This window comes from Drosophila miranda, chromosome XR (assembly GCF_003369915.1).
Source record: "Drosophila miranda strain MSH22 chromosome XR, D.miranda_PacBio2.1, whole genome shotgun sequence".
Classification (NCBI taxonomy): Eukaryota; Metazoa; Arthropoda; class Insecta; order Diptera; family Drosophilidae; genus Drosophila; species Drosophila miranda.
The window spans coordinates 16,220,122-16,245,510 of NC_046674.1; the positions used below are offsets into that span (position 1 = coordinate 16,220,122).

The following is a 25,389-nucleotide window of genomic DNA, read 5'->3' on the forward strand; positions in this document are numbered from 1 at the left end:
AAAAAATACGAAAAAGAAAAAAAAATATATATATATAACATTTTCTTATAAATAATCCAAACAACAAGGTTCTCTGGGGTTGTCTTTTATTGTTTGTTGCTGTAGTCGTTTTCAAAAAGCTATTGCTACAAAAAATACATCAACAAGGCAGGGCGGGGCATGGGGGCATGGGGGCATGGGCCAAGGACATGCTTCGGACAGGGGCCATTGGCAAATTGCTCCTCTCTTATATATTCTGAAGGATGGTTGGAGGAGGGTCTCCCGGGGATGGGACTGCGAGTGCGACTGCGACTGCGACATGCACGTGCCCTATACTTTGCAGCTCTGTCTTCGCTCTGCTCCATGGCTCATGGATCTTCCCTCAGCGTCAGCGTCAGCTTCAGCCTGTGCTCTGCTCTGCTCTCCTCTTTCCTCTTCAATGGAATATATGTATCCCAAGGTGTTGGGACGCCTTAAATTATGCACCATTCCGGGTGCCATGGTAACTGTGCAATTATTTTTGCCAGGCTCCATAATAATGTATAAAAAAAAGAAGCGAAAATAGGAAAAGGACAGCTACGAGAGCCAGAAACACGGCTCTGGTGTTGCCAAGGCAACGACGGACAAAGAGCATCTCCTGGGAATATCTGGAGTGCATAATTTAAATGAATTGTGCGACAATTAGATGCAAAATGTCCCACACAATTGACGGCAGGCGGCAGGCAGCGGGAGGGAGAGCGAGAGCACAGCCACAAAGGAAGACAGAGGTGGAGCCTTGAACGTGCCACACAGGACTTACCTTGCTGCCGCGCTCATTGAATATGATTTCCACATCCAGAATGGTTCCAAATTGCTGCGAAAACAGAAAGAAAAAAAACGAATTCAAATTAATTTCATGCCCTCCCCGAGGTATCACGCCGGCACTCACCCCAAACATGGCACGCAGATCGGGATCCCGGAAACGGAACGGTATGTTGGAGACATGCAGCCGCTTGGGCTGACTTTTGGCATCCATGGAGGCGGCAACGGCCTGGGCCACCGTCGGCAGCGCCTGCGCGGGGACTAGAGCACTGGTCAGGCTTGTGACCACATTCGGCGACTGCACGGAGGCGGTCATGATGCCGCTGACTGCTGCCGCATTCAGGTGGGCAATCACTTGCGAGGTACTCGCCGGCACCACCAACGCCCCCCCATTGGCCATGCTGGCCATGCTGTCCAGACCGGCGGTGGGCAGGAGACCCACACCCACACCGCTGCTGCTGGTGGCGGCCAGGGCTCCGGCGGCTATCGAGCTGGCCGTAACGGAAGTGGCCGCTGCCATCGATGTGGGACTGCTGCAAAGGAGCGGCATTTGCTGCTGTTGTTGCTGCTGCTGCTGTTGTTGTTGCTGCTGTTGCTGCTGCTGCTGTTGTTGCTGCTGCTGCTGCTGCTGCTGTTGCATGGCGGGCGGCGTCTGGAGCAGCGGCTCGCCGCTGGCTATCGGTGATGTGTTGCCCGACATGCTGCTATCTGTGGCACTTCCATTAAATGTGGCGGCTGCTACTGCGGCGACTGTGGCCTGCTGCGATGCTGTGACGCTGGACGGGGAGCTGCAGAGCGGAGAGCCGGGCGGTCCACCGCCACCGCCGCCGCCTGTACCACCGCCTGCTGTGCCGCCGGCATTCGAGAGGGCTGAGCTCTGTTGCGAATCTGCAGCCTCATTGGCAATCAATACTGTGGACTGTGTGAAAGGAAAAGAAGCGGAAATAGAAGCAGTTTAGTCAAAGGATTCAATATTTTGATGCTCTTAACGCTAGAGTCTGGAATATTCTAGTTTTGTTTAAATAAAAACTTTGTGTACGGCAAATAACTGCAGTTTTCTGCTTTTAATAGCGGCGGGAATATTATTGAAAGCGATTTTTGGAGGAAACTTCTGTTGCTGGCATTTTTGGTTGGGTTTTTGGGGTCGTATTTTTCAGCACTTTCCTGGCAAATCGAATGCGAACAAGTGCCGCAATAAATAAACAATTGAAATGAAAATACAATTTTCAAGTGGTTTACATCCGAGCGAAAAGGGATGCGATGCCCACACGCATCTGTGTGTGTGTGTGTGTGACCCAATAAAAAAGTTACTGGGGGTAAACCGAAGGGGCACACACAGGAACACAGATAGGAATGCACGAACAGGAGCAGGAAAACCCATACAAAAACACTCCCACACACACACACACACACACTCGCAGGAGAGCGAGTACATATTTTGTGGCACAAACTTGTGTTGACTTATGCAATAAAACTGTCGCGCAAACTGTTGCAATATACCCCCAATCCACCACACATGCCGCATGCCCCACAGCCCCAGGAGAAAATGCAATCCCAATCGACCCTGCGGAAATGTTTGCATTTTGTATTTTTGCATTATTAAAACTGAAAATGCATTGCCATGACAGGCTATTGATGTTGTTTTTGTTGTTGTTGCACCAACAAGCCCCTACAACACACACACACACACACAGCAGTAGAGTTCCATTCCCGCTTTGAATAATACGAAAGAATTCTCTATTTACGCAGGAATATAAAAACAGAAAGGGGGCATCCGAAGCTTCAGATACCCTGGACGGAGCCATGGGTTTCTCTCGGACAGCACAGACAATCGATCCAGCATCAGCCTTGGAAGCCTTCCATCAAGCTCTCTCCCCTCCGGCCAGGGTATCCTCAAAAGGAGCATAAGCCCCAAGCAAAGCCGGCCGAACAAATTCGATGACAATGCAATAAAAACTGAACAGCAAAAGCGGCAGGAACAAGAACGAATGCCACAATGGGGCATGCCCCATAATGTAGGCAATAGAAATAACGCTTAACTTAATTTGCTGCGCATTGTTGACACATAAATCTAAACAAAAATTCCCCTATCAAATATACGTATATATATATAGTACGTACACTCTGCATTTTTTTTCAGTTCGGGGTTCTGTTCGGTTCGGGTTTGCATGTTTACCGAACATTTCGGCCCCAAAGTGAAATGGCGTGAAAAACTTTGGCCATATAAATGGCTAACGGCTAAGAGGTTGGGGGCGACGGGGCTGAGGGGGCGAAGGCTGTTATTGTTTCGGGTATCGGGTTACACGTAAATGACATTTAACGCTTTTTAGTTTATCGAAATGCTTTTGTGCGGCACGCGACAAATGCTGCCTGCAAAAAGGTCGCCGGTCGCCCTCCGCCCGCCGCCCGCCGTCCGCCGTCCGCCTTTTGATTTGCTTTCTGCATTTCTGCATATATTTTGGGGCTACAAACTTTCTCAAAGAAATTTGCTCTAAATTGTTTCCTATTTGATATTTACTGAGGGGTTTGTCGGTTAGAACTTTGACTTTTTTCGGTTGTTTTTATGGGTAAACTTTTCTTCCTTTTTTTGCGGGGGAAAAAAATTACTTTTAACTGATTTAATTGGTTCGAAATTGATGGTTTCATGTGTGCATATCTTAATATTTCGGGTTTTCATCAATTATTTGAATATTCCATATTTTTTATACAATTATTGTAGAGGAATATATTAGGAAATATATTTAATATACCTATAAAAACATTTCTTTTAAATACGAAATATATTTGGATCATATTAAAAGGTAAAACGTAAGAGAAAACAATTTGTGTTTACAATTTTTAATCTCTGGGGGCTTTTTCTTGTGGGCAACACTCCCATTCACCTCCGAGACAGTGCTAGAAGGCATTCATATTTTCTGTTTCTCTAGGCCCCTCCTTACTTTCATTTGCCGGAAATTATTCAACAAATTGTATTATATATTTATCCCAATCTTATAATCTCATAAGCTTGAGAACAGCTAAGCTTTGAAAACTGTAATTCCACTCACAATTAATTATAAAAATAAAAAAAAACTTTTCAAGCAAAAGAATCCGCACTGAAAATCACACAAAAAAATAAAAAACCCTGGCATATCCTTTAAACATCTGCTGCTGCATCTGGACCCCCCCTCTCCCTCTCCCTCTCCCCCGCTCGCTCTCTCTTCAGATGATGACAATGCATACAAAATGCAGTTACAAAAGAGTTCAAGTTGAGGCGGAAAAGAAAAGGAGATTTTCCCGGCCAGTCTGTTGGTCGCCTAATGAAGATGAGCACAATAAACAAAAAAAAACAAAAAACAAAAAAAAATAAATAAAAATGTAAGGACGGAAAACCAGCAGGAAAAACGAGCAAAAGAAAACATGGACAAAAAACCCCCAAGAAACTGGCACGTAAATTTCAATTGTGTGCTCTGCGCGTCTCCTCTCGTCTCGTCTCGTTTCTCCCTCTCTATTTTTTAGTGTTTTATTTTTTTTTATTTTTTTTCTGCCGTTGTTGATTTTATTATAATTTTTTTTTTTTGTTGGTGGCTGCTTTGCCTCTGCCAAAAAAAAAAAAAAAAAAAAACACTCACTATGCTGAGCACATTTTGTGGGGGCTGCGATGATTGCTGATGGTGATGGTGTTGTTGTTGCTGCTGTTGTTGTTGTTGTTGTTGTTGTTGGTGGTGCTGCTGCTGCTGCTGTTGCTGCAGTTGTAGCTGGTGGTGATGGTGCTGCTGCTGCTGCTGCTGCAGTTGGTCCATGGCATGTCCATTTGTCAGGGATGGCTGCGTGACCACTGAAACTGGGATTTGGCCAGGAGCCTGTCCCGGTCCCGGTCCCGGACCCGGACCCGGACCAGGGACTGTGACTGTTGAGGATGCGACACTGCTGGCTGTTCCATTGTACAGTGTCTGTGTTTGTGTTGACAGATTTGTCTGTGATAAATTTTCAGATAACAACAAGGATTTGCGTTTTAGTTGCGAGTGGCGTTCTTCTCCCCCTCGCTACATAGGGCTACAGAGTGTACGAATGTGTGTGTGTGTGTGTGTGTTTGGATTAAGATAGATGCAGTGTGGTATAAGGCTATAAAAAAAAAAAAAAAAACAGGAATACACCCAGACAGGCAGACAGGCGACCAACACCAATTGCTTAATTTGCTTAAATGTTTAGCTTAATTTTTGTCTACATCCCCCCACCCCTTCCCGCCACCCCCAAACATTCCAAACTGCATTTACAAGTTGCTCAATTGCTTGGAACATGCCCAAAATACTTTTACGTTTACATTTAGCATATTACATATCGTATTGTATATTTTTTAATGGTTATATATCTATGAAACTATAATGGAATCATGACAAAATGCAAAATGAATATACAACCAGGTCGGAGGGCAGGGGCAGGCGCAGGGGCAGTGGTGAGTCTTATACTAAATTTTCAACAATTTTTTTATACTATTTATAAACGTTTTTCCAGACATTTCAAGGTATATGGTATTTTAGGAAAAAATTTGGAGGAAACAAAAAAAATACATTCAGTTATCAAGAGAAAACATTCCCGAGCACCCATTCACTGCCCAATAAATGTACAAATAAATAAAGTTTATTTTATGCACAATCTAATTCTATATCTATATGGCCATCAATGTCTGCAAGGGTATCAAGTATCCCACCTACGGAAAAGTTTACCCATTTCTTTGATTTTGAATTTATTCAAAAGAGAATAATTCCCATTTAATATTCAAGAATGCATATGTGTTTAGACCTTGAATAAATTTCCCATTCTTGTTGTTTAAAAACAACAACAATATCGTATTAATTGGAATGTTCGGTAAATGCCCCCGAAAGGGCAGGCAAGCAAACAAACAAACAATGAAATCATTAAAAATTTCAGCCTCCAAGTGGCGCGTATTGTTCAGGTATAGAAATACAATATATATATGTATGTATATAAAATATTATATTAAATGCACACTACATATCGTACATGTCGAAACAACAACAAAAAACACAACAATGGGCTAGCAAACATGAGTATTAATTGCAATTAATTAAATATTTGCTTAATTTATTACACCAGCCAGGGCACAGGCACAGGCACAGGCACGGGCACGGGCACAGCAAATTCACTGAAAACTAAATGCAAACAAAACATACCCATGTATTTGTGTGCTGTTTGTGTGTGTGTGTGTGTGTGTGTGTATGCATTGTTAAAAAATGAAAGCAAACCTAATGCTCTCTCGTCTGTTAAATTATTCAAATGCACGAATCAATTTCCATAAACAAATATCCCTCGGGTTCAACAAAATCAAACAAGCGTTTTGTACGAGTATTTATTGTACGGTTTAGACCCCCCCGCCCCCACTCTCTTTGAGAACACCTGCAAACAAATGTTTGCCCGACAATATATTTCAAAATAAACAAAACAAACATATTTTAGATGCAAAAATACGGTTATTCTATATAGAATGCAACTGATTTTGGTGTGGATACATAGTGGGGCATGTATTGGTGGCAAATGTTGCATGTGGCACGTCTGGGATGATCAATTGTTAATTGGAACAGCGAGAGAAACAATAAACTACAGAGCACTCCTCGGGGCCACATGAGAAATGACAGCAATCGCAGCGGCACCTAAAAGTATGCTACAAAAAATCACTAGAAAACTAACGACAGTAGTGGCTCGAATATTATGGCAGCCTGCTGGCCACAGGGGAAACGATTGAAAGAACTTTAACATCGGTTTAAGACTCTTTTTTTACACGGTATAATGATGGAAATATTTATGTATAATTTTTGATAAACATAACAATCTACTATTATCAGTACTACAAGGGCTTTCAAATACTGCTAAAAGCTTCTAAAATAATATGCTTCTAATTTCAGAGTGGGTTCGGGCTCGTGCTGGCATTGCTTTATGGAAATCTCTGTACATTTGCGATGTTTCCACTTGCCGGGCCATCACTGTTGGCTATGGCAGGAAGGTGATACTCTAGTGCTCTCTGCAGCCTTGTGTGTGTGTGTGTGCATTTGTGGGGGTGTTTACTGCCGCGGGGGCTTAACTCTTTTGCTGCTGCTCGGACACGCATGCAATTAAAAATGTAAAAGCAGCAGAGCGGCCGCAACATCAACAAGAAAACAAAAAAAAAAAAAAAAAAAAACCAAAGCAGATCAACAACAAAGAACAGTTGTTGCAATGAGAACAAACACGGCCTACTGACCGTATGTATGTGTGCATCAATTTGTGTGTGTGAGTGTGTGTGTGTCTGTGTGTGTGTGGGGAAAACCAAATCAAAGCATCAGCAAAAACCAAAGAGAGCCAAAACCAAACTAAAGGTGGAACCAAAACCATAAACACATACACGAATCTACAAATGCATACCAAAAGCACACACACACACACACACAAACAGTGGCACAGTTAGGTGAGGGGGGTGGGGGTGGTGGATATAGAGGGGTAGAGTTATAGGTAGGGGGAGGTTGCACTCACCTTTGTCTGTTGCATGTACAACGGTGCGCATTCGGACACACTCGTGGCCACCACTGAAGCCGATGCACCACCATTGGCCGTGGCATATTCTGTTGCAACTCCTCCGACAGCTCCTGGCGCTGCCGCTGCAGCTGCTGCTGCTGCTGCTGCTGCTACTGTGTTCCCGGTGGCAGCTCCAGCTCCTCCTGCCTCGCCGGCCGCCTTTAACTGGGTCACTGGCTCGGCCTGCTGTTTGGCTGCCGCAGCCGCCACAGCGAGGGACAGACTATCGGCGGCTATGGCGGCAGCGCCCGCCTGTTGGGCAGCGGCCGCAGCAGCTCCGGCCTGCTGGGCAGCGGCTGCTGCAGCCGCGGCCGCTGCTGCCTGCCCTGGAGCGGCGGCATAGCCGGCCGGAGCGCCCGGAAATGGCGCCACGCCAGCCTGCACCATGTGCTGTATGGAGAGATAAAGAGAGAGGGAGAGAGAACGGGTTGGGGAGAGGAAAAGAGAGAGAGGGAGAGAGAGAGAGAAAGATGGGTTTATGGATTAGTATTGGTCGCATAAAAATGGCGGTAAGTCCCAACCACCCACAAAAAACAACTCAAAATGAAAACATTATGGGTATTATGGGGTTTTATGACCCCTGTCACAGGAAAGGGTATCACGATTGGGGCAAGATGCAGTGTATAGAGTATATCTTATTTTAAAAGCCAAACGGATATCCCTCTGTCTTGGCAGAGATCCTCCTTCCGCCCAAGATTGGTTCATTCTCGGATATGCATGCACTGGCCTTTTCTTCGTTACGCGGTGACACATTTCATACGGCTCTTATGGCTCCACTTCCGCTGCCACATAACACTAACACCACCCCCGCCCCATGTGTGCCCCCATAAAAGTGCAAAATGAAATCCAGGTAGTTTATTTTACAGGTGGCAACCTCGCATTCCCCCATTGGGTGCCCAGAGCTTTGGGGTTTTAAGCTCTGGTTTAAACAAAGGACATAGAGAGAGAGAGGAGAGAGGAGCGAGAGAGAGGCGCCAGAATATGGCTAAGGATATCAGTGGAGTGGATGGGAGTGGAGTATGCGTACAAAATGCGCTTTAAATTGTCAGTTTTATTTGTATAAAATGTGGCCCTTATTTGGCTTGTCTCGCCATGGGTTTACCCCACCAACCACCCCCCTAACCACTACCTCTGCCACTGCCACTGCCACTGTCAGCATCTATGAAATATGCTAAATTTGCAGCTTATTGTTGGCTGTGGCTAAATACAGATACACACACACACATGCAAACTCCCAGCCAGAAGCAAAGCGCAACTTTTTCGGAGGATTTTTGTGGGTTGGGTAGAGGGCGGGTTGGTGGCACGAACGGGATTAACATGTGAGTGGCATTTTAATATGGTTTTTAGCCATGGAAAATTGTTACCTTGCACGAGTAAGCACTAGAGATGAGCATTTTAAGAAAGGGACTTCGCCGAAAGGCGCATTTCGTACGGCAAAAGGTGGCCACAAATTTCCCCAGTGGCCCGGATCTGTACACGCACTTGCTTCTACCTTTTTATGGCATCTCTGGCGAAGAGCACTTTCTTCCTACACGAAATGGTTATTAATTTTATGGCTTAATGCAAAAATGTCACCACAAAATGCGGGTAAGTGAAGGATCCTGAATGCACATTACACGACGCGACGCAAGGGAGGAGAAAAAATAATTTCTTAAATGTAAATATATTTTATAATTGGTGGGGCTCTTAAGAATAACCGAAAACCGTTTATAGATACATAAATGCCAAGACAACGAGTGGCGGCCGTGTATCTGGTGGATACAGTTCATCTATCTTGGCAGGCAGGGCATAAACCAGAACCAAAAGCCAGAACCAGCATTTCAACAGCGCCACAAATAGTACGGCATACAACGTGCAAACGTGTCGCCGATTTTCTGTTTATTTTGGCATCAGCCCATCACCAAAATTGCACTCATCATGGCCTCTGCCCCGCCCTCTCCCTCCCCCTCTCTCTCTCTACGCCCTGCACGCTCTATAGAGATTCCTCTTATATTTCTTCTCAACGATTTGGGCTTTGAAAAATTAGCTTGTTAATTAAATTCAAGCAACATATGACATGTCGGGGGATGCTTTCGCCTTCACTGCGTTCGTTCCGATGCACAAGTATCTATATGTAGACGTAGACGTAGACTTCCTCCTTCCCTGCCTCCTCTCTTGCCCTCTCTCCCTCTCTCGTCATCATCTGGTGACATAATCCGCTGTGCAAATTGGCGCTCATGTTGCTCATACGCCGCGTTGGCCAGGCATCACCCAACATGCCCGTGTCGTCTCATATGCGAAGGTATATACATATATACATAAATATATGTATCTATATATACCCGCACCTATGTATATATTCTCCTCGTGTATATATCGAAGCAGCAAACAGCAAGCGAAAATTGTCAGATTTACATACAAATTTCGATGGCTTCTATGCGTGTAACATTTTATGATGTGCCAATGAAAATGGTTTTCCCGCACTTGATTATTCCCGCTTCCCGACTCCTTTGAGAGTCTGTCTCTCCCTCCCTCCCTCTCCCACTCGCTCTCTTAATGAGTCTGCCTGCCGTATGTCTCTGTGTCTGGAACATTTTTCCCTCTTAATTTTCGAGCAACTCTTTCATATATTTTTCTGTCAACCTCCATGGGAATGGAGGGGTCTCTGGTCTCTGGTCCCTGGTCCCTGGTCCCAGTCGCCGCTGCAGTCTTTGGCACTTCAGAAAATATCGTACTTTTGCTGCATTCACAAATATTTTTCATTTAATTGCACTTGAGCACAGAGGGTCAGAGGGCAGCACTAGGACCCGGACCCGAACCAACCCCAAAACTGGGAACAGTTCAAATATCCTCCTTCCTTTTTCTGTTTTTTCTGTTCAGTTTTTTTTGGGGCATATTTACATGGCAAATATTTCGTTGGGCATTGCAGTAGCGCCAACGACAGAAGTGCAGAGCTGGAACTGGAACTGGAGCTGGTGCCTCCGCCCTGGCAATTTGCATTTGCTGTTGCTCCTCAAAAAAGGAACAAAAGTATCTGTTCTGCGGTTCGATATTACCGACTGGTAATTTCTTTGGAATACTGTCATTTTTCGAGCGAATAAATGTTTTGAAAGAATATACGAGTATTTCTTGGATTCCCCAAGGGATTGGTAGATCTTTGATATTTTGGCAGATAATTTCAATATCTCCATTTTGGAGTCGGAAAAGACAGGCCCTGGTCGTAGCACCCATCTACTCTTTTGCTGGCAAATTACAGGGTATTCCCGCTAAAGAAACAACAACAATTGCCCGGCAACTGGCGTTGTTTTATTGACTGGGGGGCCCAACGATGACGATGACGATGTCGTTGCTGTTGCTTTTTGCCTTTTGTTTATATTTTGTGCTGGTAGCATCCGTGGGATCCCAACGCCCCCGTTCCGTTCGTTTCGGTGTTGTTTTTGGAACATTTTCAACAAAACACTTTTCCATTTTCATTTTGCAATTGCTGCAACAATCTCTGGCTGCCTGCCTGCCTGCCCGCCTGCACTTTCAAGTGGCATTTTCAAGCCTTTTTGTCTTTTCCAAAGTGTCTTTTGACGCGCAACAAATATTTCGGCACGCGGAATGGAATCATTCAAAAATTTAATGAGAATTTTAGAGAGTGCCCCCATAGAGAATTTCCCATTTTCCATGTTCATTAAATCTATTACGTTTTTGGCAGCGCGTCACACGCTGCGCCATAAGTTATATTATTGTAAATTATAGTATATTTTTAAGTGTGTCACACGGCAGCATTTCAACTCTCTCCCTCTCTCTCTCTCTCTCTCTCTCTCGAGTGATTGATGGGGGGAGTCTGAAAGAATTTTACTTTGAAATGCAACTGGAAAAAATGTGAGAGAAATCGAGAATATCGTGTGAAAATGCAAGAAAAATCTCGACAATTTTTGGCCATTTATTTAGACAACAAAACGCCCCGAAAAAAGCTGTCAAAAGTCAAACTGAATTATAGCATAAACAGTGTCTACAAATACTATGTATTGGTATGTGTATATACGAGATATAGCGGTACAGTGGACATTACATCAACAGAATATTAATAAACAATGACGTGAGCAGCGGGTGAAACTTTTTTGGTACTTTCAAAGACCGCTCGAAGACCGCTCGAAAGGCCCATCGAATGCCCCTCGAAAGACCCCGCGAAGACCTCGTGTGCGTCAGCTGCGTTTGTTGTCCGTTTCGATTACCAATTCCTAAACGTCGCCGCTAGACGTCCGATCCCCCAGTTTTGAACCTGACATAGTCCGAAGGCATTTTGGCCAATTGCTCAATAGCTGACGCTGCCGCTGCCGCTGCCGCTGACGCAATCCAATCGCCACGAAGCGCCCAATTTTGGTCAATGCAATGGCAAAATTTGGGGCGACGCCGCCGACGACGCTCGTTAAAAGCCAGGCCAAGTCGGGCCACGCGGCGAATGCCAATTGAAAGCTGAATTGGAAAATTTGCTTAACACGCGCCTCAAAAAAAAAAAAAAACAAAAAAAAAACAGAAAAAACACCACCAGCGCCGAGAGTACACCACCCTCGCAACGGCTTTGAATTGTTTGAATTAAAGTATCTGCGATTTTTGCGATTGCTCAATGAGTGCTCAATGGGTGGACAGGTTGTCGGTTGGAAATGTAGGTCGATGCAGGTCACGTCTTCCATACAGATTACAGCAGCAGCAGCAGCACGGCAGCAGCATTCCGGTAGAGTATTATATCAACAGATAGTGTCATTTCAATACCGATTCGGATACCGATACCGATACCGATACCGATTCCAATATGTCAATGCATATTTGGTTTTGGCTTTGGCTTTGGCTCTGGTTTTTGGTTTTTGGTTGAGGGAAGGTCAGGGGTTCAGGGGGTTCAGGCCCAATTCCAGTTACCTCTCTGGCCATAATTGGCAGAGAGAGAAAAAAGCACACAGGAAAATGCAGAACGTGTCAAATCAATTTACATGGCAATTGAATGCGACAGAGAAAGCCCAGCCAAGGATATCAAACATATGGCATATAGTGCATCCAGGACGTGGGTCGGGGGTCAGTCCTTGGCCAAATTAGGACCGAAAGAGGGAGAGAGGGGGAGTCTGTGTGTGTGCGCTGCCGCCTGTCAGCTTTCTGTTTTTGCCAACAGGAAATTATAGCGAAAGCGTGTTGAAGTGTAAAAGGATGTTCCCCCAAATAGAAATGCAGGTGTGTGTGGCAGAAAGAGGGCCACGAGGAGGAGGAGGAGGAAACTGACATGTAATATGACTACAGAAAATTGCTTTGGCTCTGGCCATGGCTATGGCTATGGCTCTGACTATGGCTGTGGCACTCTGCTCTGGCACTGATGATGGTGATGCGGATGTTGATGCTGAAATTGCAGCATGCGGGTGTCAGATACAAGCTACAAGATACAAATACCTGTGTGCACACCATCTATTTCGACTTTCATCTGTGTATCCTGTGTAGCTGTATATCTCTATAGCTGTGTGCGTCTCTATCTGTGTTCCTTTTTGCAAATCAACAGAACGGAAATTTATTTCAAAATACACGCACACCTAAATGCAATGTTTGCTCTTCTAACGCTCCCCTGCACCGACACCGACACCGACACTGGCACATCCTTCTAATAAGACGAATACAAATACAAATACGCCATTTGATGTTTTCCCGCAGGGAAAAGAGAGCTAATGAATAGCGCATCGCATACGTCGTATACGTAATAAGTCCATGCCATAAGCCCGTCTGCTCAGGCCTTAATTAGAGCGGATTTACTACCGTTTTCCCCAGCCAAGAAGCAACAGTTTCAAATTTCCATTTCCATCTTGCCTGTCGCTTCAGATTGGGACTCCATTGGGGAAAATCACAGACAATTACAATAGATAGACTTTTGTGTTAATCACTGATTACATTTTGCAGACACATTTATGTACATTTTATGTTTATTTATTAAACATAAATAAAACACTTGCAATGGAGTTGCAGTTCCTGGCTTAAATAACCTTAATACCCACTCATTCCCCTTCAGATAGTCTCTAAATGCTCCACTCCTTTTTCTCGAACCAAAGAGAGAGAAAAAAGGTCACAATTTCAAGGATTATCTGACCCGAAAACCCACCACAAAAGTTCAACCAATATTCCTGCACCTTTAAAGGTTATTCAACGCCGGTAAAACTATTCCACCGTTTTATGAATGAAATTACAGTGCAAGGGGGGCGGCCGGGTGGCCAGGCGGGCGGGCAATAGCTGCGAGGCACTGACCAGGCCAACAACAACAGTGTGAAAGCCGTGGAAACAGCAGTGGAAAACTGCCACTGCAAAACGGTAAACCCAAAAACGTCAAATGCAGGTGCCTACAGCAGCAATATCCACAACAACAGCAGCAGCAAAACGTTTTACAACGAGAAATGGCTAAAAAGAGAGGGATAGAGAGCGAAGAATAGTTGGCCCTAGGCTCTGTAGCTCTGTAGCCATAAACTGGTTGTTGGTTTGGTAGCGGGACGGACAGGAAACGCTTCACTTCGTTTCGTTTCGTTTCGGTTTGGTTTGGGCCTGGGTTCACAGGCTGCGCATCTGCACAACAACAAAAAAAAGAGAGAAAAAATAACAGCGAACCGAAAGCGAAACTTCTACGTCGAAGGCCCAGCATTTAAATGCGGTTTCAGTTACTCTTCGTGCGAGGCAGACAACTTTTTTATATGAAAAACGGTACAGCGGAAGGCCCAAACTTTTGCTAACTGGATCTGCAGATACTCTAGCAGTACTCTCCCCTCGGAAACGTCCACCAAAACCCGGATTAACCCTATGTTTGAGGCATATACTTGCTAGTACCCTTTGAAAGGGTATTTAAATGATGTATCCCAGCACTTTAGTGTGTCACTGGGTCTGTGCGATGCCCACATTGCAGTTTCTATAGTTGTTAATGGCTGAAGCTGACGGTGAAGCTGAATCTCAAGCCGAACCTTAAGCTGAAGATGCACTTTGATGACGATGATGGCGATGGTGATGGTGATGATGGTGATGATGATGATGATGATATCGAGGAGTAGAGGAGGACTGTTGCTGGCGACTGGTTTGCCATTTAAGTGGAATTTATGCTGCCATACCCACAGAGCATCGAGGCTCCAGAGCTTTCGGCTGGGGTCTGTGTCTGTCATCAATTGCCTGGCGGCGCTGCCAAATGATGCATGCCCCACAACCGAAGGGGCACCTACACATAGTTCCTATCCAATTGCCTCTCCCCCTTTATTTTTTTGTGTTTTTTGAGGAGGAGGCCATCGGTGGTACCTTAATGCCAATGGAAACGTGAGAATTTCATCGTCATTGAAGATGCACTTTGGGTTTTCCTTTTCTTTTTTGCCGATTTTTATCGCACACCATTTCGTTTTTCCCACTGCCTTTTGCTTTTGGGTTTTTCCTTTTTTTACTTTTTGTCGCATTTAGCTGGAGAGCCAATGAAAAACTACGTGAAAAGCTAACAAAACGTGAGCGGAAAATTAAATAATTGAAAATCCACTGCGGCTGCTGCCACTGCCGCCGATGCTCCCGCGTGAAAGGTGTACGGGAAAGGTCGTTCTGGGTGAGGCGGCGATAGATAAATGCATTGTGATTATTCACTGGCTTAGCAAATGAAACCGAAATTGGCCATTGACCACCAGCAGCATCTCCCATAGAGAGCTATGGCCAGCCACTAAATCACCAACAACAGTCGAAGTCGAGGCAGTCGAAACGGTGGAAACAGCACAAAAATCAATACAAATAAATGAAGACAAATATCCAAAGCACACAAATGTTGAGCGAAAACAAAAAGAAAAGAATAAATAAAGAAAATTACAGAGTAGAAGGGTCTAAATATCTGGATGCCCTTGCAAACATCTACATATCTATATATTTGCTATGAAAAATACATACATTACATAAAACACAGGGTATCTGTAGTCGTTGGTACAAAAAGTAAAGCCCTAAGAAGCGCAGATCAAAATAAAGACAAAAACCTACGCAGCAAAGTAGAGAGTCCCGGTTTCAAAGGGCTAGCAGAGGGTCCCACAAGGTGCTCGTGCTCGTGCTCTCTCTCTCTCTCTCTCCTGCGAAAGCACTGCTGAGAACGCTTTGACGCTTCGCACTGCTGAGAGGCCAGCTTTGGCGCGAGAGATAAGAACGAAGACAGAGCGCGCTTTGCGCAATTTTAAGCAATTACTCGCAGATGAAATGAACCCGATCGGACATGTTTGCCAGAGAGATAAAGATGCAATATGCATATGTGTGTATGTAGCAGTAAATGTCAGAATCGCAGCAGCTCGGAACTGAAAGCCGAGTGTGGCTGGACTTATGGTTGTTGTTGTTGCTGAGAGAGCGGTTTCAAGAGAGGAGCTAAGCTCTCCAAGATCCAGGGAAAACAGAAAAGGTGACATACACACAGATGTACATATGTATGTGGATAAATATGGATGAATGAATGCAAATACAATGTAAGAAATTTGATTATACCAAAAAACCGCTGCAGAACACACATGAAATTGAATATTCCGCTCATCCGAAAGTGCTGATTGATGCCCATTGTCAGGCGCCCAGCTTCAGGCACGAGTCAGATGATACTGAGACCCCACTAGAACCATTGTACGGCTTTCTTATCGGCACGGAGTGCTAAAAAAAAGTGATATGATCCGAGGCAAAGTTCTTCTCAAAATCATAATACCTCACGTCTCTGTGCAAAAAGTGACAGAAATCTTCACGTTCCGTTCCTGTCAATAAAACAAGGCAAAATGTGACTCAAAGAAAAAGAAGCAAAATACAACAACAAACAAATAAAAAACTCGTGCAAATAAGAAATAAATTTGTATTTAAGAGCAAATGTTTGGCTATGCAAACGGCGTGCCACCCGAGCGGCGGACAGGCAGGCGGCCAGGCCCGGGGGGCGGAGAGGAGCGGGCGAAGACTTGAATTATGGCAGCAGCCAAAAGATGCGTTGACAAGACCAAAGAAAATACAAAGAAAAAATGCCAGAAATAAAATGAAATCAAAAGAGTGGGGAGGGGGGTACGGTGGTGGGGGACTGTTAAAAACCAAAGAAATTAAAGGCCCTGTCAATTGGCGCAACATCAAAAAACGCTCAGACGGACAACGACGGGGACAAGCTCTGCTTTTATTTATATTTTTTGTGTATTTGTTTCAATGTGGCTTCTGTTCATGGGCTAACAAGCAGCACGAAAGCGTGTCCAAGAGATATGCTGGATGGCCTGAAAGGGCTAACGAAAGTGAATCTCATTTCAAATGATGCGGAACAGAGGCGACCGGTGGGGGGGTGAAAGAAAAACTAGCGATCCACCTTCACCGCCAACGCCACCTCCATAGCCATATCCATCTCCATCTCCACCTTTTTCGAGTTTAAAAATAATCATCATGCTCCTTGTTTGATGTACGATGTAAGGCATGCACTTTTCTAGTTTTGCAAAGTTTTTCCTTTTAATTGGACAAGAGATTATCGAGCGAGCAGCTGCAGTACCATTTTTATGGGGGGCGCCCAGTGCAATCAAAGACATCGATTACGGAATGATGAAGTACAAAAACCTTAAATCACCAAATTGCCCCAAACGATTTTGGCACTGCCACTACCACCGTGCCACCGAGCCACCGTGCCACAGTGCCACGGTGCACGGAACGCAATCAAGCCAAAAATATCACATTACAGTCAATCCAGTGAGGAATACAGAGAAAAGGTTGAGTGGCATAGAAAGAGAGAAAGAGAGAGAGAGAGAAAGAACAAGAAGTAATCGTTCCACGAGGAGGAGTTCACTTGAAAGAAAAAGCAGCATCCAAAAAGGCGAGACATCAATTGTGCAGCGCTTCGAAAAGACAACAAATAAACGTTACGCGGGACTCCAGGACTCCAGGACTCCACGACTCGGATCGGGTTGATTGCAGCACCAACAACAACAACAACAGCGAGAAATGGAGACTGCTGGCTGCTGCCTGCTGGCTGGCGACTGCCCTTTTGATTGATTTGTGCCCCGGACATTAAATGCAATCAAAGTAACAATATTTGTCCTGGCCACGCCCACCCAGAGTCACTCAATAAATCAAGTCAGGGGAGGCTCCAGCCCCCCCACCCCCACCCCCACCGCGCCAGCACACCTTTCGGTACCAACGGGTTCGGTTATGTCGTGGCCTGAACACGCAAAGGCCTAAACCCCACGACGGGTTATTAAATTGCCTCCTCAAATCCTACACAAAACAAACAAAGAAAATCCCACCCAACAGAACGGAACAAATAAACACAAAGACGGCGAAGGAGGAGGGGGAGGCCGTGCGGGGTAGCCATGGCGGAACGGAAGGAACTAACGGCTGAAAAACAAAAGCTCACTTCCTGTCGTTCCTCCATCGAGGAGCTTTATGAAATATAAATGAAAAGAAAGAAAAAAAATAACCAAATCCAAAATTACACGCAATTTATGGATGTGGCAGGTGTGGGAAGTGGGCGTGGCAATGGCCATTAATGTTCGGCTTTAAAGAGCACGCGACAAAAACAGGTCTACGGGGGGCTCTACGGGGGGTGGACTGTGACAGGTGTGTGGGGTGGGGTGCGGGTGGTGCGGGGCGGAACCTGCCAGCAATTACCGTTAAGCGGATTGTAGTTTACACTCTCCAATGGGGGCACACACAGAGGAGCACTACTCCGTAATCTAGAACTAAATGCGCGCATTCCAACGTTACATTTCCCCCAACCCCACCCCCACCCCCTCCTGCAACTACCCCTCTGCTGTGGCACCTCCTACTTGTCGATGGGGTATACTGGTTTGCTGGAGCACTTTGTTTCGTATCCTAAAGAGTGCACTTATTCGACTATCGGACCGCCTTTTTCTTCAAAAAGAGAGAGCGCTCGAATGGCACTCCTTGAGTGATTCCATCTTTGGATTTTGTTTAAATTTCAATCGCAATCGGTTTATATTTCCAGTCAAAAATCGTTAAAAAAATATCGAATGTGTGTTCTTCTGGGGAAACTATTTCTTTGGTAGTAAATAAAATAGCGGATATCCCTTAGTCGGAATTTGCACTGTTTTATTCTTTGTTTCTAATTTTCATTCCGTTATTGTTATGGGCTCTCCACCAACCACTCTTTCCACCTCTTTCGGAGCATTTTCACACTTGTAAATCAATTAATTTTACAGCTTTCCTGTTGTTGTGGCTACTCAAACCCCTCGATCCCCCTCCCGTTCCCACCGTTCCTCCCCTATTTAGACCCCATCCAGCACCTGCTGGGCTGGTCATTTAGCCTAAGCGCCAGTTAAGCTCCAAATGCTCGACTGCTCGGCTGCCCAAGGATTGTTGTAGTCCTGGGGAAGCCTCGGCAATGTTGTGTGCGTGTGCTTGGGTGTGTGTGTGTGTGCTTGTGTGGGAACTTTTGTTGTTTCGAAAGCAAATTGTTGGCTGTAAATGTTGGCCGTTTGGGCCAACCGGCTTTTGCGATTTGCTTGAGCGGTTGCTGTCTTGGACGGACCGTTGGAAATGCTGGTGAGTGTAATTAATACTCGTAGCAGTAGCAGCAGTAGTGGCAGTAGTTGTGGCAGTACCTTTGACACCACTTGGCCCCCACAAACACTCACACACACACTCGCACTCGCACTCACACTCACACTCACACTCACACACAGTAGTTTGGGGTCAATCTCTGGTAAAGAAGCGTCTGCAATGCGGTGGCTAAAGTGTAATTTGACTTAATGGAGCTCAACGTATAGGATGTCAACGTTGAACGGAATCAAGGAATCGGGCAGGGGGCTTTGCCGGGGATTGTGGCCATTCAGAGTACAGAGGGTCCTCTGTAGTGTCTGTCTTTGCTGGGTTAAGGGGTCTAGGGTCGCCCATCCCCATCCCAGGATGCCGTACAAAAATCACTGGAAATGTCCCAGAAATAAAAACAAAAATCTCACAGTCTAATTTCAAAATTGAAAGTATTCAGATTCCGTTCCGAGAATCTTTTTTTGAAAATATCACAAAATTTCTTAATTTCTTCCATTTTGTTTGTTAAACTCAATTTTTAAGTCCATTTGTTTGCGGGTAATGAATTAATCGCGATGCCATCGAAACTATTGAAAGTCACACCGCTGGGACCTTTGACCTTCCTCAAAGAGTACAACAATGCGATAAGCATATCTGTGGATAATATATCCAAAGTTCCAGTGCTGTTTAGGGTAAAAGCAAAGGCAAAAGCTAAGGAACGATCCTCGATGATAATCCATGCATCCTTCTTTGCAGCTCCAAAGCACCGTCTGGGGCAAGTTCAAAATGCATCCCCGTTTTGGCGTGCTGTCGCCCAACGAACAGACCAAATGCCGCATCACCCTCGTCGGGGGGGTGGAGCTCTCGAAACGCGACCGCGATCGTGTGATACTGGTCTGCATGACGGCCCCCATTAACTCGGTGGACATGGACTTTACGTCGGCCTTCTGGCGTCGCAACATCTGCTACGATCCGATGGTGGAGAAGCACTCGATGAGCTTCCAGCAGTCGAACGATGGCAAGCAGGAGACTGTCAAGTGTCGCTCGGTCCCCACCTACTGGAGGTAGTCTTTCGGAGGAGAACGAGAACAAGGAGGAGGAGAACAAAAACCCGTGCGAGTGGCCATGTCCTGGCAATTAGCCGCCCCGACTATCCCGACTGTCCCGACTGTCCTGACTGTCCTGACTCGCCTCCTCCTGGCCGTAATGGCCGACACAATGACAAAGTAATTTGTGGATTGGTCTATGTTGTTGATGGGCCTTCATTAAAAACTAAGAGCGTGTCTATCTGTCTGTCTATCTGTCTGTCTAACTGCCTGCCGGCCTGCCAGCCTGCCAGCCACCTGCAGCTGGGCCTCCCTGTGGCGCCCTGTCTCTCTGTTGCACAACAGCATATCAAGTGCTGGCCCGTACAATGCTCAAGTATCCTTCTCTGGTTGCATCAAGTGGCAACTGCAGTGGCAATGGCAACAGATAAAATGGGCCGCCCAAACCCTCCCCGCCACCCCATCATTGATTAATTACTGTGGATTTTTTGCGGCAATTAAACCCAACAAAATGGTAACTGGAGACCTCAAAGCAATTAATGAAGGAAGCAAGGAAGAACTCTCCTTCTTGGAGAGAGCGAGACAGACAGACAGAGAGAGAGAGAGAGGGATAGCAAACGTGGCATAAATGTACCCCTGCCATGCCTCTTGTGGTGCGCAGTGGAGCAAGAGGCCAAACGCCTAAAAACTAAAATAAAGACATTTGGAAATTTTGCTAGCCATGAAAGTCGCTCGGCCAGTAAATTAGGTTCATGTCTCAACTATCGAGGGCGGGGATGTGGCAGGGTGCCTGCTTGACCCAAAACAAACACTCAAAAGATGATCATGATGATGGCGATGTGGCAGCAGGTGGAGGAGGCGTTGCCAAAAACTGGCCACTTGTTCTGCCTCAGTTGCTGTTGCTGTTGTTGTTGCTGTTGTTGTTGGCTGGCCAACAGCCCTGAACAATGGAGTAAATCATAGCCAAAGCCAAAACCCTCTCGAGCTTCCTCCTCCTCCTCCTCCTGCTGCTCTCTCTAGTAATAATAATGAAAAGCCACACAAAATGTGGATGGCCATTCAGAAACTGTACGCTGGAACGAAATGTATCTTTGTATCTCTGTATCTGTGCCTTGTGCAACCTGCAGTTTGTTTGTGCCCCTGAATTTACGATCCACAAAAGGTAGCAGGGGAGGAGGAGGAGGAGGAGGAGACGTGAGACGTGACCGACCAACAAAACATTACATTTTTCCAAAATAAAAGAAAAAAGCAAAATTCCGCAAAAAATATATATAAAAATTGTTGTAAAAATTGCAGCTCATGCGAAGCGATAAAACCAGACCCCCAGCCCCCACCCAACCCCTTCCTTGGGGGGGGTCAAATCTCAGTCATAAACTATACAATGACTTTGCATTTGCTTAACCCATTGGTGACCCCTGCCCCTGGCACCCATCCTGCGGGGCAGGGCGGGGCGGTGGAGGGGTTTTCCCCCGTTTTCTGCATGATTTAATGCGTAATTTTCAGGAGTTTGCAAAATTTTACGTATAATTTATCATTTTTACACCAGGAAACGGGACGAGAACTTTTGCACTGGTTTTGGATTTCTTTTGGGACGACACCTGCCTCTGGCAGTGGCAAGCGGCAGTGGCAAGCGGCAGTGCCAGTGCCAGTGTGGCAAATCCAACCAACTCGTTGCCATAACAAATGGTTCCCATGGCCAAACATTTTGTGACCACAACTCATTGACATTTGAGATTTAGTGGCGAGGCTCCCGGCTTCCAACTCCCGGCTTCTCCCACCCTCCCACTCCCTCCTAGAGCGCAGCCTTAATTAAAATTTTCCTTCCCCCCCTCCCCACTCCATTCAAAATGTGGTCCTGGGAATAATAATAAGCTAGTGCCAGTCCTCCGCTCCATGGTTGATAAATGTTCTCCTGGCCGTTCGGTGGGGATTTTCGCACAGATTTTGAGCATGTCCAAATATATTAAATGAAAAGTGCCTTTAGGCTTGGGCTTGGGTTTGGGCTTGGGCCTGGGATCAAAATTGATTTGCCGATGGGCAGATGGTTTTCAGGTGGCAACCATGGCAATGGAGATGCTGGAGAGGAGAGAAGAGGATGGAACTCTAGAAGTTTGAGCATTAAATGTTCAAATTTAACACAAAATTTCAATGGAAACATGGCTGCTGTTTTCAATCAAATCAAAAGTGAAAAGTTTCAATCATTTGCCATCTTCTTGCCTTTGTTTAAAGCTCTCCCAAAATATATTGAATATATACTCAAACTTAATTAAAAAATAATTCAACTGGTTTCCAAGCCACAATATGTTTGGAATGCAATATGTCCTGTAGCTGGAGCTCCTCAATCTACAGGAGCCCCCCAGATGCCAGACTCCAGAGCCCAAAGAACAAACTATCATCCGCCGCCCCCCCTCCCCCCCTCGCCTTGAAAGCAATTAAAAATTTAATGCATATTTGGGCCTTTGATTTAAGTTTTCCCAGAGAGAAATATAGACAGATAGAGAGCTGAGCGGGGCGGGGCGGAGAGGGGAGGGTAGGGGCGGTAACATTCTTGGATCTGAGGCTTTTTAACTTTTGTGCCCTTTGGCCTTTGGCCGTCGCCCATAAATTATGCGATGGCAAATATTTTTGATATTTATGAGAGAATTATTTGCATTACATGCAGCATGCAGCATGCAGCAAGTGCAGCTCCTGCTCCTCTTTCAGTCTTCATATTAATTACACAATATTCATTTGCATACGAGAGAAGGGCTCTCTGCTCTCTGCGCTCTGCTCTCGGCTCCCGCATGGGTTCATGGGTCAAGTTATCGATCGGATATGCCAAAGACTTCAATTAGTGTAAGGATGGAATTTGTGATTAATTTGTGATTGATTTGTGTGCAGGTGCACTAGGCACGTTGCAAGATGCACGTAGCACGTTGCATATACAGAAGAGTACAGTTACGGCCACATCCCGTTCAATTTGTCGTCTCATCTGGCCCTTTTCCTCTTCTCCTCTGGCGGTTTTCCATTGCCTTTCGATGCCCTGCCCCATAAGTCACACACTTTGAAATGCAACACATGGCAGCAACTGTAGAGATTTTTGCTTCGGTTTGTTTTCTCTCTCTCTCTTTGTCATCTTCCATTTTGCCACTGATGCTGCTACATTTGCCTCTACAATATCCTTCTTCTTGTGCTGCCTGTCTCTATTTTAAGCCCCCTCTGTGTTCGGTGTTCTGTGTGCTGCCTCTCTCTCTCTCTGTCTGGGGTTCGTTCGCATTATCACCCGGACGGAATACACGGAGAGCATCAGTGGATTTGCCGTAATTGTGTATGGAGTGTGGCACGTCCATCTTCCATCTTTAGGGCAGTGCCCAGTGCCCGTACCAGAGCTCTTCTTTCTCTTTAATAAACTTTTCTTTCTCTGTCTCTGTCTCTGTCTCTGTCTTTGTCTCTTTCTCTGTTGCTGCCTCTGTAGTATCCCTCTGTTTGTTTTTCCTGCTGCTTTCCCACTGAAGTGGCTGGCAGGCACCCCATGCTGTGTATTTTTCCTGAAACGGCTACTGTCTGAGTGTTGTCGATATGCGTATGGGTCCCATGCCCATAACCATGCCCATTCCCATTTCTGAGGCCAAAGGCAGCTAAAATTAGACTCCAGACGATTTTGTAGGAGCTCTCTTTCCGTCCCCGTTCCATTCCATACCATTCCGTTCATTAAGCGGCCATGGCAATGGCATCAAACATCACCAGAGAAGAGGGGCACAGCATTTTAATTTGTGGCATTACGGCGTAGTAAATGAATTGAGGGGGGGAAGTGGCAGGGGCAGAGTACATAAGGTATGGTACGGCATTATAAAGCGCTTAAACAACGCAAAAGATTCCCCCTCCAGCCCTTCCCTGGCCCCTACCACCGTAAGATTCCGCCGTATGGCGCATTAAAATGGCATTTGGGGGGGATGGTGGGGGGATTGCGGTTATTAAAGTAAATGAATTGAGCTAGATTTTACTTGATTTCCCCAATAATTGTATTTTGAGTAGATATTTCGTTATTTCCTTTGTTGTTGCGGACATACCTGAAAGAAAGGGAAGAAAGAGGGAAATAATATTATTATTAAATGTTGGAAATTGTATGGCAATTGTAATTTATGGTAATTTATGGCGATTGGAATCTCAAAAGAGTGCACAGGGTGCACACCACACCAATTTGTGGCTCTCTCCCTCTCTTTCTCTCACAGCGTAGCTTAGCTTAGTATTATTTCTCTTGTATTTCCATCAATTGAACATTTCAAATGCATATTTCTGCATTTTATTTGGAACAATTTCCATTTGTATAATCATTTCAATTTTTAATATACGAAATACCATATTTGTACGGGAGTTTTTTTGATGTTGTTTTCTAATTCGAATATTTGATGTTCGTATAATTATCAGAAAAGTCGATTGGCTGCCAACCAAATATTATTTATTAATATTTAGCTGAATAAATGTGTATTTATTTTCAATAGAAAAAAATTCAGCAGTTTTTAAGCTTTAAAGCGAAACGAAATAAAATAAAATAAAATATTGTCCCCACATAAATCCGCTTATTTTCACATGAATTGAGTTCAAAAAGTCGACAGCAAGCACACACATACACACACACTCACAAATATACCTATGGAAATAACCCCCCCCCCCCCCTTCCCCGCTAAGCGGCACATCTGCATTTTTGCGCTGATTCGCTGCGTGACAAAAATGCAAAGCATAAAAATCGAAATGGAATAGAATGGAATGTACATATGTACATACATATGTATGTACATACTCGCACATATGTACATAAAAACAAAATCGAAATAAATACTCGTATGTGTGTGTGTGTGTGTATTGTGTGTGTATTGTGTGTGTTGTTTGTATGTGTATAAATTTCGATTAAAATGTGCGTAAATTGTTTGGAATTTCATAGCCAAAAGCGGATTCCCAGGCATTGTCTGGGCGATAGAACGCAAATAAAAAAAATATTTATATTTGTTTGAATTTGTAAACAAATTGAGAGACCAAAGAAGCGAGAGGCGGGCCGTACAGAAAAATAGAGGAATTACAACGCAAATGAAACAAAAACCGCAATAAAGGAACCAGCAAGATGCGGGTGGCCGACGCGTTGATACCCTTTTCACATCAAGCGGCTCCAGGGGGCAAGAAAACACACCGATATTTGAATAATTTATTCGGTTCAGTGAAATTAAATCGAATTAATTTTGATTTAAACGCAAAATGCATTCAAAGGAGAAATAAACAAACAAAAAGGTAATGTCGATATTAAATTACATATAATAAAATATTAAATTACATATATTAAAATATTAATATTTTAAATTAATATATTAAATTAAATTAAAATGAATTTGAAATATGAAAAATATTTCCTTTAAATATAAAAATATTTCTCTTAAATATGAAAAATATTTCCTTTGAGTATAATAAATATTTCTCTTAAATATGAAAAATATTTCCTTTAAATATAAAAATATTTCTTTTAAATATGAAAAATATTTCCTTTAAATATAATAAATATTCCTTTTAA

General features: G+C 44.7%; 2 protein-coding genes across 33 annotated transcripts in view; one reads left to right on the plus strand and one right to left on the minus strand.

Annotated features, from left to right (window-relative positions):
* Positions 1-25,389, minus strand: part of LOC108151193 (ecdysone-induced protein 74EF) — a 125,764-nt gene that overhangs the window by 19,852 nt on the left and 80,523 nt on the right. For 25 of the 32 annotated variants that reach the window (XM_017279640.2, XM_017279654.2, XM_033387295.1 and 22 more), the window contains exons 3-6: positions 7,288-7,719; positions 4,392-4,736; positions 908-1,699; positions 779-832 (exon numbers count right to left, since the gene is read on the minus strand). In XM_017279640.2, the coding sequence (XP_017135129.1) occupies positions 779-832; positions 908-1,699; positions 4,392-4,736; positions 7,288-7,719 (1,623 nt within the window). The remainder of the gene's footprint in view (positions 1-778; positions 833-907; positions 1,700-4,391; positions 4,737-7,287; positions 7,720-25,389) is intronic. The other 7 variants (XM_033387299.1, XM_033387292.1, XM_017279664.2 and 4 more) reach the window with 2 other exon arrangements.
* LOC108151198 lies at positions 19,230-20,091 on the plus strand. Its single transcript, XM_017279669.2, has 2 exons — positions 19,230-19,496; positions 19,561-20,091. The coding sequence occupies exons 1-2, from the start codon at positions 19,380-19,382 to the stop codon at positions 19,870-19,872; spliced, it is 429 nt and encodes a 142-aa protein (XP_017135158.1). The 5' UTR covers positions 19,230-19,379; the 3' UTR covers positions 19,873-20,091.